The sequence below is a fragment of the Lampetra fluviatilis genome, chromosome 57, assembly GCF_964198595.1.
Source record: "Lampetra fluviatilis chromosome 57, kcLamFluv1.1, whole genome shotgun sequence".
NCBI lineage: Eukaryota > Metazoa > Chordata > Hyperoartia > Petromyzontiformes > Petromyzontidae > Lampetra > Lampetra fluviatilis.
This window is the reverse complement of record NC_136331.1, coordinates 6108046-6121584: the sequence shown is the minus strand read 5'-3', so window position 1 is coordinate 6121584 and position 13539 is coordinate 6108046. Positions and strand designations below refer to the sequence as shown.

At 52.7% G+C, this 13539-nt stretch overlaps 1 protein-coding gene across 2 annotated transcripts; it reads left to right on the top strand.

The window, feature by feature from the left end:
• The first annotated feature begins 447 nt into the window (after positions 1 to 447).
• RTN4IP1 (reticulon 4 interacting protein 1) lies at positions 448 to 12918 on the top strand. Of its 2 annotated transcripts, none has more exons than XM_078880515.1 (10): positions 448 to 637; positions 2821 to 3163; positions 3664 to 3815; positions 5998 to 6066; positions 7051 to 7175; positions 7410 to 7458; positions 8834 to 8970; positions 9400 to 9583; positions 10264 to 10356; positions 12460 to 12918. In XM_078880515.1, the coding sequence occupies exons 2-10, from the start codon at positions 2839 to 2841 to the stop codon at positions 12577 to 12579; spliced, it is 1254 nt and encodes a 417-aa protein (XP_078736641.1). In that variant the 5' UTR covers positions 448 to 637; positions 2821 to 2838; the 3' UTR covers positions 12580 to 12918. The 2 variants fall into 2 exon arrangements, with proteins under 2 accessions (XP_078736641.1, XP_078736640.1); XM_078880514.1 differs by having other exon boundaries at positions 448 to 672.
• The last annotated feature ends 621 nt before the right edge of the window (positions 12919 to 13539 follow it).

Below are 13539 nucleotides of genomic sequence, written 5' to 3'. Positions count from 1 at the left end.
GTCAATGACTCTATGGGAGAGATGAGGGAGTCAAGAACTCTATAGGAGAGTCAATGAGTGAGTCAAGGACTCTATGAGAGAGTCAATGAGGGGGTTAACAACTCTATTGGAAAGTCGATGACTCTATAGGAGAGTCAATGAGTGAGTCAAGGACTCTATGAGAGAGTCAATGAGTGAGTCAAGGACTCTATAGGAGAGTCAATGAGTGAGTCAAGGACTCTATGAGAGAGTCGATGAGTGAGTCAAGGACTCCGTGGGAGAGTTGCCGAGTCGCGAGCGCTCTGCGGCGGAGTCAATGACAGGATCGCGAGGCCCACGTGACAAATCCTTCCCTGGGCGCCGCCATGACGCTCGACCTCTGACCCCGCAGCACCGCGCGCGCTCATTGGCCAAGGCGCGAGTAACGCGCGCGCTGATTGGAGGAGGCGGCTCGAGGGGGGCGGGGGCTCTCAGCTGATCGGATTCAAGCGGGACATGGATATTGTACTCGTGCGATCATTATCATCATCACAGTTACAATAACTGATGTGTTATTATTGATAGCCTGTGTTGTATTTACACGAATGTTCATAGTTGTAATTGATAATACTTCCGATGTTGTTGCCGATTATATCGCTCGCCTCCGCGTTGAATTGAGGTGAGTCTGACCGCTGATCGCTACTCATAATAAAGGTAACTGGTACACATCAAGTCATGATCAAATTTCGATTTAAAGCTTTCGTGACTGCAGGGATTCATCTTCTTGGTTCTTTCGGTAAAATCACGTAGAAGGGAAATAATAAAATAATAATAAAACATAATAAAATTATTCTCACGACGTTTCGGCCACAAAGCAAGCAGCCGTCCTCAGGTGAAGAACAGGTCTGTCGGAAAGACAGCGTCTGAATGAGCACCACCAGGCTTGGTAGCATATATTTAAGCTGGGTTGGAGGGGGAAGGGCGCCTTGACAGACGCTGTCTTTCCGACAGACCTGTTCTTCACTTGGTGACGGCTGCTTGCTTTGTGGCCGAAACGTGATAATTATTTTATTATTATTTTATTATTTCCCTTCTACGTGACTTTACCGAAAGAACCAAGAAGAAGTCATGATCACTTGCAGTGCTCTCGTGTCATTCCACTGCTGGATGAGCACCCCCCGCCCCGCCTCCACACCCGTGTCGATAGTTGTTTGACCATACATCATAACAATAGGGGGTTTTCTCCTTTTTTCTGGCAACAAAACTGAAACCTTTTTACAAGGATTCATGTAACTGCATTAACCACAATACTTGCAGTCAAATGCAAACAAAAACACACTATGATAATAGATTGGCATTGTCCTTGAAACTGATTGGTCCACACCAAGGGACGGCTTTCTTTTGAGCCTCGACCCAATTGGTGCTCGACCAGCGGACGCCCAAAAGACGTCCCAAGGTTTCAGTTTTGTTGCTCGAAAAAAAGGGGGAAAACCCCTATTATTATATGTTGGTACTGGCAAAGGAGGTCTAATGATGACCATACATCGTCGTCACCATCACGCTGGTCAGTGCCAGTTCATGGAAAGGCTTTAGCTGCGGGACCGGTTGAGTTCTTGTAACTTGCCAATGACGTTACCTGTGGACGGGGAACTGAACTCCCGTTTGTCAGCCTCACGGGGGGGGGGCCCATTGCGCTCACCGCTGCGGCGACGTTTGAGAAACGCGCCTCGCGGAGGGCGCGTCTAGAGGGTGGTGGTCCAGATGTCTCGTGACCCCCCCCCCCCCCAAATTAACTGACCCCCAAATATGTATTTTTTGTTTCCGTTGCATATTAATTAATGTTTTAAGTAAAACTTTTAATACATAAAAAATTACGTTTGACAGAATTCAATGGCGGGTCACAAGACATCCGGACCGTGGTTCTTGTTGTTGTTTGACTTGCATCCCACTGGGATTTTTGCACACAACGTTCATAGACGGTGCTTTTTCTGGAAGACTTTGCTGTTTTTTCCTGGATTTTTCTGTTGCGCGTAGTCACTTTAAGATGTTTCTTGTTCACGTTTTTGTTTGTTGCGGTTGCAGCCGATTCAAGAGCTCACAGGGCTGCACCTAATAACTGAACTGAACCATCCTTTACTCTATAAAGGATTGTTGACATGGAGTTACGTCATCGTACGCGTGGTGTAACTGAAAATTTCAACACATTTGTCTATAGAACTGCCTTAAAAGAGAAAAAAAAATATGTAAAAGGCGACGTTTCGGGACATGGACCTTCATAGCACACCAATGAGGTCACGATTTTTGTGCTGATGAAGGGCAATTTCCCAAAACGTCGCTTATATATATTTCACATGTAAGTTTATTTGATTTCATAATACAGGTTTTCTTTTGGGTTAGATCGAGTAAGTATAAATGTGTCGTTAAACCCGCCACCACAGCAAATTAGTAAGGTTTGTCACGTAAACAGAACATGCCAATTCGTAATTAGTACAGCACACCGGTGTGTCGGAGAACAAATCCACAACGTTTACAACACACAACCGGTGTGCTGTACTAGTAACTAATTGGCATGTTCTGTTCATGTGACAAACCTTACTAATTGGCTGTCGGGTGGTGGCGGGTTTAACGACACATTTATATTTATGTGATCTAACCCCAAAAAAACCTGTATTTTAAGACGTAGGCGAAAGTCGCCTACGTCTTAAACTTTATTAGATTTTTTACAACGCATGGCCCCGGTTAGATGCCCGGCTATTTCACACGGGAGATCCAGTGCTCGCTATTCCGTTCACCGCAACCTCACCAGTCAAACGTATTCGGCTTTTAACTTTTTGTTCCGACTTCTGCCTTCGCCGCTCGCAGCACTGAGACCGGGGGGCCATGTCGTACGCCCTGTGCCGTTGGCGGGCGCTGGCCACGCGGGCTGCCGCACAGCGGCCCCTTCAAGCTGCCCACGACAACAGGGGCCTCCTTCTCGCGTCTCCCGCTGCCGGGGGAAGTTCCCTGGCCACGGCCCTCGCTCGGGGCCTGCGATGCTCGGCGGCGCGCGCGTCCGTCATGCCGGCGTGGCAGCTGCAGTCGTACGGCGGGCTCGACGCGCTCCGCTACAACGCCAACACTCCCTTCCCCATCATCGTCTACCCCAACGAGGTGGTGGTGAGGGTGCACGCGTCGAGCCTCAACCCCATCGACGCCGCCATGTCGCGTACGTACGTTTGTGCGCGCGCGTGTGTGTCGGAGCGCTCGCTTGGGTGCGAGAGGCTGTGAGTGCGTGAGTTGGGCGTACGAACCCGGCAACCCGAGGAGAATTCCCGCTCACTGCCAAACACCGGCGACGATTATCTTAACCGGTCCTGGGCCTCCTCCGCTAGGTCGACTCGGCCTCAAATGACTACCTGGTGACATGTGTAAACATCTTCACTAGGGAGACAAAGGCGGCCGGGCGCGGTGCTGGCCACCCACCCCTCGTGTGCCACGCCGACCTACATAGGTGCTACTCGCGAACACCACTTGCCCCATTAGTCTGTTAAGGCTACACGGGGGGTGCGTGAGGCCACATGTACCTGGCCTGGTACAAGCGCTGTGATAATGTCACTGCCACTTAGCAGCGAACAGCGGCCTTTGTTGTCGCTGTTGTCGTTGTTGTGCGAGTCGCCGCGTGGACAAGGCTGCGTGGTGACCTCTTGACCCCATTGCCCCTTGCAGGCGGGTACGGCGCGCGCGTGCTGAACACGATGCGCGACCCCCTGCGCATGAATCCGCGTGACAGCGAGCTGCCCCTCGTGCTGGGCAGGGACTGCTCCGGGGTCATCATGGAGTGTGGAGTTTCTGTCCAGCACTTCCGCCCGGGCGACGAGGTCGCGCACGCACACAAACAGACACACGCAAACTCACCCACCCACCTACTCGCCCATTCACATACTCACCCAATACCAATATCCACTATATTGCCACTAAGTGATGGTGACATCACCCCGGCACCTGTGTCAGGCCAGGTGCACATTGAGGCCACGTCAAGTGTCGAAGGCTCGTTGACAGGAGGTCACGGGACAGACCCAGGTGCCATGGGTTTACTGACTGAGATGCCTGGCAGATGCACCAGCTGTGTCCCCTACTCTGCCATCGACCCACTCACTCATCCACCGACTCACACACGCACCCACTCATCCACTAAACAACAGCCGCCATTCGCCACTAAGTGGTGGTGATGTCACCACAGCACTTGTGTTAGGCTAGGTGCACTCCGAGGCCACGTGATATGTGTGCACGGGGCTGGTAACCGCTCCATCTGCCACTATTTTCTACAAAATACCACGGTGGAAACACCCAACTAAGCTTGTGCTGGAGGCCCCAGGGGGACAGGCTTTTATGATGCCTTCTCGACAAATCCCATGTGGCAGAGCCAGACTGAACCCTCCCCTCGGACAGGAGACCACTGCGATTGGCCACGTGGAATGTTCGAACTCTCGCTGCGGAGGAACGGCTGCCATTGCTGTATCGGGAGATAGACCGATAAAAGACAAAGGTCCCCCGTATTGCCTGAGTAGATTGTTGGGGCAAGTGCTGTTAGCGAGAAGCAATATGAAGGTCGGCACGGCACACGAGGGTGGCCAGTACTACGCCTGACCACCTTTGTCTTCCTCGAGGCAATGTTTATACACCACACGATGTACTCATTTGAGGCTGAGTCGCCCTTGGGGCATGTCCAGGACCAGTTCAGATAATCGCCAGTGGTGTTGCTCATGAGTGGGAATCGATCCTGGGTCGCCGGGTTGGATATATGTTGAACTTCTTTATCACCGTACTTAGCCAACCGTGCTAATTATAGAGGAGCGGGTTTATACTGGTAGGAACGAAGTGGACCAGACCACCAATAGATTATATCGTCCGTCCGTCCGTCCGTGTATCAACATCGACCCCTACTGCAAACACTTGGCAGGACCCTACAAAAACCTTTTGACTCAGTGGGGCTTTCCTGGCTTAACAAGTGTCATAATACATTGTGTTTATATTATTTGGTTATTCGTTCCTACCAGCCCACCCCGCAGGGTCCTGTTAGCGCAGCACGTTAACCAGTCCACTACCAACAACAACAACCGCCATTCGCCACTAAGTGGCGGTGACGTCACCACGACGCTTGTGCCAGGCCAAGTGCACCTTGAGGCCGCGTGAAGTGTCGAACGCCCGCTGGCAGGAGGTCACGGGGCAGACCCAGCAGGTGCCACGGGTCGACTGACCGAGATGACCGAGATGACTGGCTGATGCACCACCTGTGCCCCCTACTGTACCAACTTGCTGTGCTTTAGCCACCCGGCGCTCCGCTCGTTGTTGTGAGCGTCGCTCCTCCGCCCTCCGTTGTTGTTGGAGGGCGACTGCCTCCAACTGCCCAGTAGCGTCCTTCACGAGCCTCTTCCACAGAGGCCACTCCCCACACACGTTGGCACTTACAGTCGCACACACACACACGTACAAGAGTGCTCATAATAACACGTGCATCCACGCATACACAGACGCGCGCACACACACACACACACAGTATGTATACTGTGTGTGTGTGTGTGTTGTTGTTGGAGGGCGACTGCCTCCAACTGCCCAGTAGCGTCCTTCACGAGCCTCTTCCACAGAGGCCACTCCCCACACACGTTGGCACTTACAGTCGCACACACACACACACACGTACAAGAGTACTCACAATCACACGTGCATCCACGCATACACAGACGTGCGCACACACACACAGTATGTATACTGTGTGTGTGTGTGTTGTTGTTGGAGGGCGACTGCCTCCAACTGCCCAGTAGCGTCCTTCACGAGCCTCTTCCACAGAGGCCACTCCCCACACACGTTGGCACTTACAGTCGCACACACACACACACACGTACAAGACTACTCACAATCACACGTGCATCCACGCATACACAGACGCACACACACACACACACAGTATGTGTACACGCGCGCACGTACACTCGCGTACATTGGGATGTTGTCCACTTGGATGAGTGACCGTGTTGTTGCTTGATGACCCTTTGGGAGCAGGTGTGGCTGGCCTTGCCTCCGTGGAAGCAGGGCACGTTCGCCGAGTTCGTCGTGGCCAGCGCCAACGAGGTAGCTCTCGCACAAAGCCGTTGTTTCCCCAGTGGCCCTCGTGTGCGTGCTTCCCCATCTCTTTCTCCGCGTGGTTACTGATTTTGACGGAGAGCAACAACTGTGATTCTGCATTGAGGTGGTTCGATGAGCCCAGATGATTGCGGCAGGAGTAGCGGGAGTGGTGCGTCGTGGCTGTGATTTATGCCTCCCCCTTCGTAAGGCTTTGAAGCTCTGTATGAGTCCATGTGTCTCTACATAAGCATTTCTGATTGTGTGGGTCTCTATCTGAGTCTATGGGTCTCTATGTAAGTATGTGGGTCTCTGATTGTGTGGGTCTCTATCTGAGTCTATGGGTCTCTATGTTATTATTTGGGTTTCTGAGTGTGTGGCTCTCTATCTGAGTCTATGGGTATCTATGTAAGTATTTGTATCTCTGAGTGAGTGGGTCTCTATCTGAGTCTATGGGTCTCTATGTCATTATTTGGGTTTCTGAGTGAGTGGGTATCTATCTGAGTCTATGGGTCTCTATGTAAGTATGTGGGTCTCTGACTGTGTGGGTCTCTATCTGAGTCTATGGGTATCTATGTAAGTATTTGGGTTTCTGAGTGAGTGGGTATCTATCTGAGTCTATGGGTCTCTGTGTAAGTATGTGGGTCTCTGACTGTGTGGGTCTCTGACTGAGTCTATGGGTCTCTATGTAAGTATGTGGGTCTCTGACTGTGTGGGTCTCTATCTGAGTCTATGGGTATCTATGTAAGTATTTGGGTTTCTGAGTGAGTGGGTATCTATCTGAGTCTATGGGTCTCTGTGTAAGTATGTGGGTCTCTGACTGTGTGGGTCTCTGACTGAGTCTATGGGTCTCTATGTAAGCATGTGGGTCTCTGAGTGTGTGGGTCTCTATCTGAGTCTATGGGTCTCTATGTAAGTATGTGGGTCTCTGACTGTGTGGGTCTCTATCTGAGTCTATGGGTCTCTGTGCCCTGTGCCGACCGCCCACATCAGGTGGCCCACCGGCCGCTGCGATTGAGCCACGAGGAGGCGGCCTCCATGCCGTACGTGGCGCTCACCGCCTGGTCCGCCCTGGTCACCACGGGGGGACTCAACAACAAGACGGCTCGCGGCAAGAGGTACGGCGACCTGCACAGCTGTTGTTAGTGAGCACAGCTGGTAAGGGCGACTGGCACAGCTGTTGTGAGTGAGCACAGCTGATGAGGATTGCTGGAACACCTACGCTCACTCACAATTCAACGATTAGACTGATCCCTGTGTAAAATAATATGAATAATAATAATAACAACTAAAACTAACGTTGGGTGACGTGTTCACTTGAGAGTCTGTTGTTATTGTTGTTGAATTGACAGGGTTCTCATTTTGGGTGGATCGGGAGGAGTGGGGACGTTCGCTGTCCAGGTGAGATTGGTGCAGTTCACGGGGCAATGCCGACTCCGTGCGGGTTGCACGTCGACTGCCAACGGCAAAGCGTCTGGGCACGCGTGGGGAGGCAGCTGTCCCGGTGCGGCAGATGGGTTGACACACAGATGGGTTGACACACAAATGGGTTGACACACACATGGGTTGACACAAAGATAGTTTGATCGGGGCTGCGGTCCGTTTGTAAGGCGCAGTTGCACGGCATCGTCTAGCGATGACGGTCTGTATCGTATCGCGAATAGTTTGACAATCGTGTCGTGCAAGATGTCGTGCAAGGTGTCGCGCTGTTGAAAAATTTATACGGAACATTATGCCGCATCGTCGCCGGTCTGAAATCTGTTCTATAACGCCGCGCGTTGTTTTCATAACGCGAGTTGGATATAACCGATGATGAATGTATTATGGAACGCATTTTTTCACAACGCGGATGCGAATTGGATAAAACGCGATCGAGTGACTGGAACTACGTCGCAGCGCGAGTAGGAACTAGTGGTCTAACAGCTGGCCTCAGCGTAGCAGCAACACACAAGACAGTGGGATGCTGCTGGATGCTTCTAGATGCTACCCAAGCACCTCGGTCTTTATCCGGCCTGCCTACGCATCTCACGGTGTTATCGCGGACTGTGCGTTACCCCTACATGATATATTATTTATTATAACGCGATGTTTCCATAACGCGGTGTTCTTGAGGAACGCAACTACTACCGTGTTACAGAAGGACAGACCGTACATCGCATTATGAAGCACGACATCACGTCACAATAAATGAAATCCCGACGTAAAACATCGTATCGGTATCGTGCAACATAGCGTGTGACGAACGATATCGCATCGCCGCAGAAGATTTCTCGTGAAGAAGAAAACAAAACCAACGGAACATCTTATTGCGTCGAATCGTAACCCTGACACAAAGGGCGTTGTATCGCGTCTCGAGCAGAGGTCGCAACCGGGTACCCGATACCCGTACCCTACCCGATACCCGGCTACCCGGCCAGGTACGGGTAGCCGTTTGCGACCCTGGTGCGGCCGGGTACGGGTACGGGTAGGCCGTGAGTCACTGGTGAGTAACCGTTTGTCACTCATTTCGGGTAGGGTACGGGTAGGGAACGGGGGTACCCATTTGCGACCCTGGTGCGGCCGGGTACGGGTAAGGAATCAAAACCCGTTTGCGACCTCTGGTCTCGAGTGTCGAAACGGGACCGCGCTGCAGCGAGAGGTGGCCTTGCGGTGACCTCGCGGCGACCCCGCGGCGAACTCTCGGCGACCCCGCGGCGACCCCGCGGCGACCTCGCGGCGACCCCTCGCGGCGACCCCTGACGCCGCTCCGGCTTTCCCCGCCCTGCCCCCCGCGCAGCTGCTGAAGGCGTGGGCGGCCCACGTGACGGTGACGTGCAGCGAGGACGCCCGCCCGCTCCTCGCCGGCCTCGGCGCCGACCACACCCTCGACTACCGCCACCGCGACCTGCCGGAGCGCGCACGGGCCCTCTCGCCGTGAGCTGCTGACCCCTGCCCCTTGACCTCCCCTCCCGGTGCACCCACGGGCACTCTCGCCATGAGCTGCTGACCTCTGCCCTCCCCCGCGCCCCCTTTGGGTTAGATCGTGTAAATATAAATGTGTTGCTACCCCACCACCACCACGACCACCCTTCACAGGTCTGGCAAACCGCCTGTGGGTTTACTCTCTAACATGCCAGTGTGCCGAAGTAGTTACTAATTGGTATGTTTTGTTTACGTGACAAATCTTACTCATTGGCCGTGTCGGGTAGTGGTGGGTTAACGACACATTTATGGGATCTAACCCAAAAAAACCTCTATTATGGATAATTTTGGTCGCGAAAGTGTTAAACATTCAATTTGGCCCCCCCTCCAACCCCCACTCCCCCCCACCATTCCTCTCTCCATCGCCCCCCCCCCCACCAGCTTCGACCTAGTGCTGGACGGGGTAGGGGGCTCGCTGGAGCAGTGGGCCCTGCGCTGCCTGCGGCCGTGGACAAGCGCCAAGTACGTGACGCTGGTGACGCCGCTGCTGCTCAACGCCGACCGCTTCGGCCTCGGCGACGGCATGGTCAAGTCGGGCCTCACCCTGGGACGCAGGGTGCTCTCCGTGAGTGGCGCGGCGTGTCCACCCCCCCCTTCACCGCGGCGTCCCCTGCGCACGAGCCCCAAGGGCACGATCGTTCACCTCGACGATTCGTTCATTCGCTCATTCTTAAAACATTGGAAGGGGCCACCCCTCCCCCAGTGGCAGCTCTCGCTGTGCAGCACGACGTGACGGAGCACGTGGCCAGCAAGCCCGCATTTGTCTGCGATGATTGCTGCTGCGTGTGTGTGTGTGTGACGAGATGTAAACTACCTCGCCTGGTGTGCAGGAGGTCGTGGGTTCGATCCCAACCCTGAAGCCTGTTGTATATTTGAAGTTTGCATGTTCTCTCTCCCCCGGGGTCTTGTGGATTTTGTTTCCGGGTCCTCTGGTTTTTCCCTCCGCATTTAGAACTGTACGTTTTCGAGTGGGCCTTACCTGCGAAAATAATAATAATGCATTTTATTTATATCGCGCTTTTTTCCAACACTCATAGTACTCAACAGTAAAAAGCATTCAATATCATACATGCAAAAAAAAGCGATTACATATATAAAATAAAAAATATTTTTTTTTAGTTTATTTGCATGATCGGTGATTCGCTCGTAGTCTCTGTTTTTATCGCATCACAGCGCCGCTGCCGTGGTGATGGCGGCGGCGGTGACGGTAACCCCCCCTCCCCGTCGTTGTCCTCGTGCGCTCAGAGCTTCTACAGCGGAGTTCACTACCGCTGGGGGTTCTTCACGCCCAACGGCCCCGCCCTCGACGACATCACAGAGCTCGTCAACAGCAAGAAGGTGAGGGCATCGTCGTTCAATCGTCGTCAGCCACGCTCGATCCACTGCTGGACGAAATGAAAAATTCACGTCTGGAAGTTGCAGGGTGGGTGTCCCGTTCACCGCTGATTTTCGGAAAGGCACAAGGGGTTCAGCGTTGAGTTTATTTAGAGAGGCATAGCGCCACTGGTACTGGTAGGAACCACCAGGTTCCACCAGCCCACAGGGGAGTATTGTGTCCGTCCGTCGTGCATCCAAAAATGTGAGGGGTGGGGCTGGGTGGAGAGGGTGGGGAGGGGCTGGGTGGGGAGGGGCTGGGTGGGGAGGGTGAGGAGGGGCTGGGTGAGGAGGGTGGGGCTGGGTGGGGAGGGGCTGGTCACCCCGTGGTGCCCTTATAAAACTCAACGTTTCACCTCCTCACGCCGGCTTGTGCCCGCCCTCACAGTCGGGCATATTTGCGGAATACACCACGCCGCCGTTGACCCTGGCCATTGACCGAGCAACCCAACGTTCCTACCAGCTCCCTCCGCAGGACAATGTGTTTTTAAAGACATTGTACTCACCGCAAACAACGTAGCGACACAACCGCACTCTACGATAGCTGGTGCCAAATTGTGCCACACGCCCTCCCGCATGGCCTTGTGGGCACCTCGGTACCTATAAGTTATTGAATTTTTTCTTCCGGTTCCGTTGCGATGATGTACATGTACGTCATCGCAACGGGAAAGGGTAAATCGTCGTCGGCCATGGTCGTTCCACTGCTGAATGAAATGAAACATGGGCACAAATGGAAGGAAAAGCGGCTGAAAAGTTTGCAAAGAAGCGTGGAAAAGTGTACGCTTGGAATTACACCGAGAGACAAGAAGAAGAACACGTGGCTTAGAGAACACACGCAAGTTACAGACGTCATATTGACCGATTAAAGTCATAAAACTGAGCGGGCTTTGGGCAGGATGCGTCGCTGGAAGGGACGATGTGGGCTTGGTGGGTGGTGGTCGAGACTAACGATGGAGTGTCATCTAAAGGAGGGAACACACCGGAGAGAGCGCGTCTATCGCTGAGATGGAGCGGTGAAATGGGCTCGTGGTGCGATGGTTCCGTCTAGCGTCTGCTCACGAGCTGATATATTGGCCGCCGATGCCGTCATTGTAGCTTCGACCCACCGGCTACTCTGCGCAAGGTCCCAGTCACATTTTATAATCAGAATATGTATTTGTACTGGAGGAATCGGATGACGTACAAAGCTCTTTTTCACAGATGTCCAGTTGAGGCGGGTCATAAAGTTACAACAAACAATACGAAAACATGATAGGAGTGGAAAATATAGGAAAAGTGAACAAATCACTGAAAAAAAATATACAAATAAAACTAAACTATTTTTATCTTGCCATGTAAGGCCCACTGAGCTTTTAGATTATTTTTTTCAGAAGCGACCTGGCCACAAGCGATAGCTCAACGAAGTGGCTTATCACTTGGAAATTTATAGCAGCTAAATAATTTAGATAATCGGGGAATATGACGTCCATAAATCCCCTCTCTCATCGTAATTCCGAGGTTTGTGCTTCACCACACTTCTTTGCGAACTATTCAGCTTTGGTCCCATTCCGTTTATGCGAGTGCCCATGTTTCTTCATACCTAATGTATGTATAGTGAACTTCTTTTGCACCATACATAGCCTGCCTTGCTAATCGGTGGTGCGGATTGGCCGCTTGAATACTTGACCAGATGTGTCAAGATTCAAGCAGCTAATCAGGGCTCACCTTGTTTTGTAACTATGATCATTATTATCTTCAGGGGCATTACCGTAACCATTGAAGTGTGCAAAAGCCTTTTTAACTCGTACTCACTGCGCTGGCTGGGCCATGTTTCACATCGTGACAAGCTGTAACAATCGTGCAATATGTAAATCTATACAAGATAACATGTTTTTATTGATATTCTTGGTTCTTTCGGTAAAGTCACGTAGAAGGGAAACAATAAAATAATAAAAATATAAAACAATAAAATTCTCACGACGTTTCGACTGCAACACAAGCAATCATCATCAGGTGTGAAAAACTAAAAAACTAAAAAAAATGTTTTGATTGATGTTTTCCCCCCTCCCCACTCTTGCACTCCCGCAGATCCGACCCGTCGTAGAGAAGGTTTTGCCCTTCCAGGACGTGCTGAAGGGTTTGCACGCGATGGAGAGGGGCCACGCGCGTGGGAAAACCGTCGTCACCGTCTCCTCGGCCGCACGATAGCGCCTCTGCCATGGCGTCGTGCAGCTTCGGCGGAGGGAACGGGCCGGGTGGAGGGGAAGGAGGGGGAGGGAGCGCAGAACTGGGCTCTATCGATTGTTGAAGCCGTCGGATACTCGACCGATTCACGACCTCGATCGCTTGACCAATCGGGTTGCGAGGAAGACAGCGGGAGAACAAAAGAAGTGTCGCTTCGGTTCCTGCGGGAGGGTGATGGGCGGGGCTTGGTGACATCATCGTCACCGACCACGTCACACTGGGTGTGGCTTGTACAGGGGGTTTCCCACCTTTGGGAGACAGGACGTGGGGGTGGCCCCCATTCGTCGATTGATCAACTTAATCGACTCGCCGCATGGTGACATCATCGGCAGCATCGTCACCGGCAGCGTCACACTGGGCGTGGCTTGTACGGGGCGGGGGGGGGGGTTCCCACCTTTGGGAGACAGGACGTGGGGGTGGCCCCCATTCGTCGATTGATCGACTTGATCGACTCGCTGCTCCGGCTCTCGTTGGGAGCGCGGCGTGTGTGACGCGGCGTCGTAGCGCCCGTAAGCGGTGTGACGGAGCGTGCCATCCTCGCAAGGGTGAGACGCCGGACCCTTCCGTCCCGTGAACTTTTAACGTAGAAAAACAACAGTGCTGTTTTCAAGTCGGCCATTGTGTGCTTAGAAGCGAGCTGGTTAGCGCATACGGCGGGTTCTGAGTCCGACCGTCAAACACCTTTGGCGCGGGCCACATGTCCACACCGACGCTTAATTTTGCGTGACCCAATGATAACGCAAAAATAAATGAATGTCCATAATTTATTGTACGTCGCCGCAATTTGCTGTTGATATCCCCCCGCCCCCCCCACCCCTCCCATCCGGTGCACTTCGAGGCACCGCATTTGAGTCCAAATATTCCACAATGCAGCGTGGACAGCAAACGCGACAAATGAGGAGAAAACTAAGTCGGGCAGCTAAA

What these genes read in the sequence shown, in the direction of transcription:
- RTN4IP1 (XM_078880515.1), top strand. Translation starts at nt 2,839, where the DNA reads ATGTCGTACGCCCTGTGCCGTTGGCGGGCGCTGGCCACGCGGGCTGCC. An exon ending in CATCGACGCCGCCATGTCGC is followed by an intron (nt 3,164 to 3,663) that starts GTACGTACGTTT and finishes TGCCCCTTGCAG; the next exon opens with GCGGGTACGGCGCGCGCGTG. An exon ending in AAGACGGCTCGCGGCAAGAG is followed by an intron (nt 7,176 to 7,409) that starts GTACGGCGACCT and finishes TTGAATTGACAG; the next exon opens with GGTTCTCATTTTGGGTGGAT.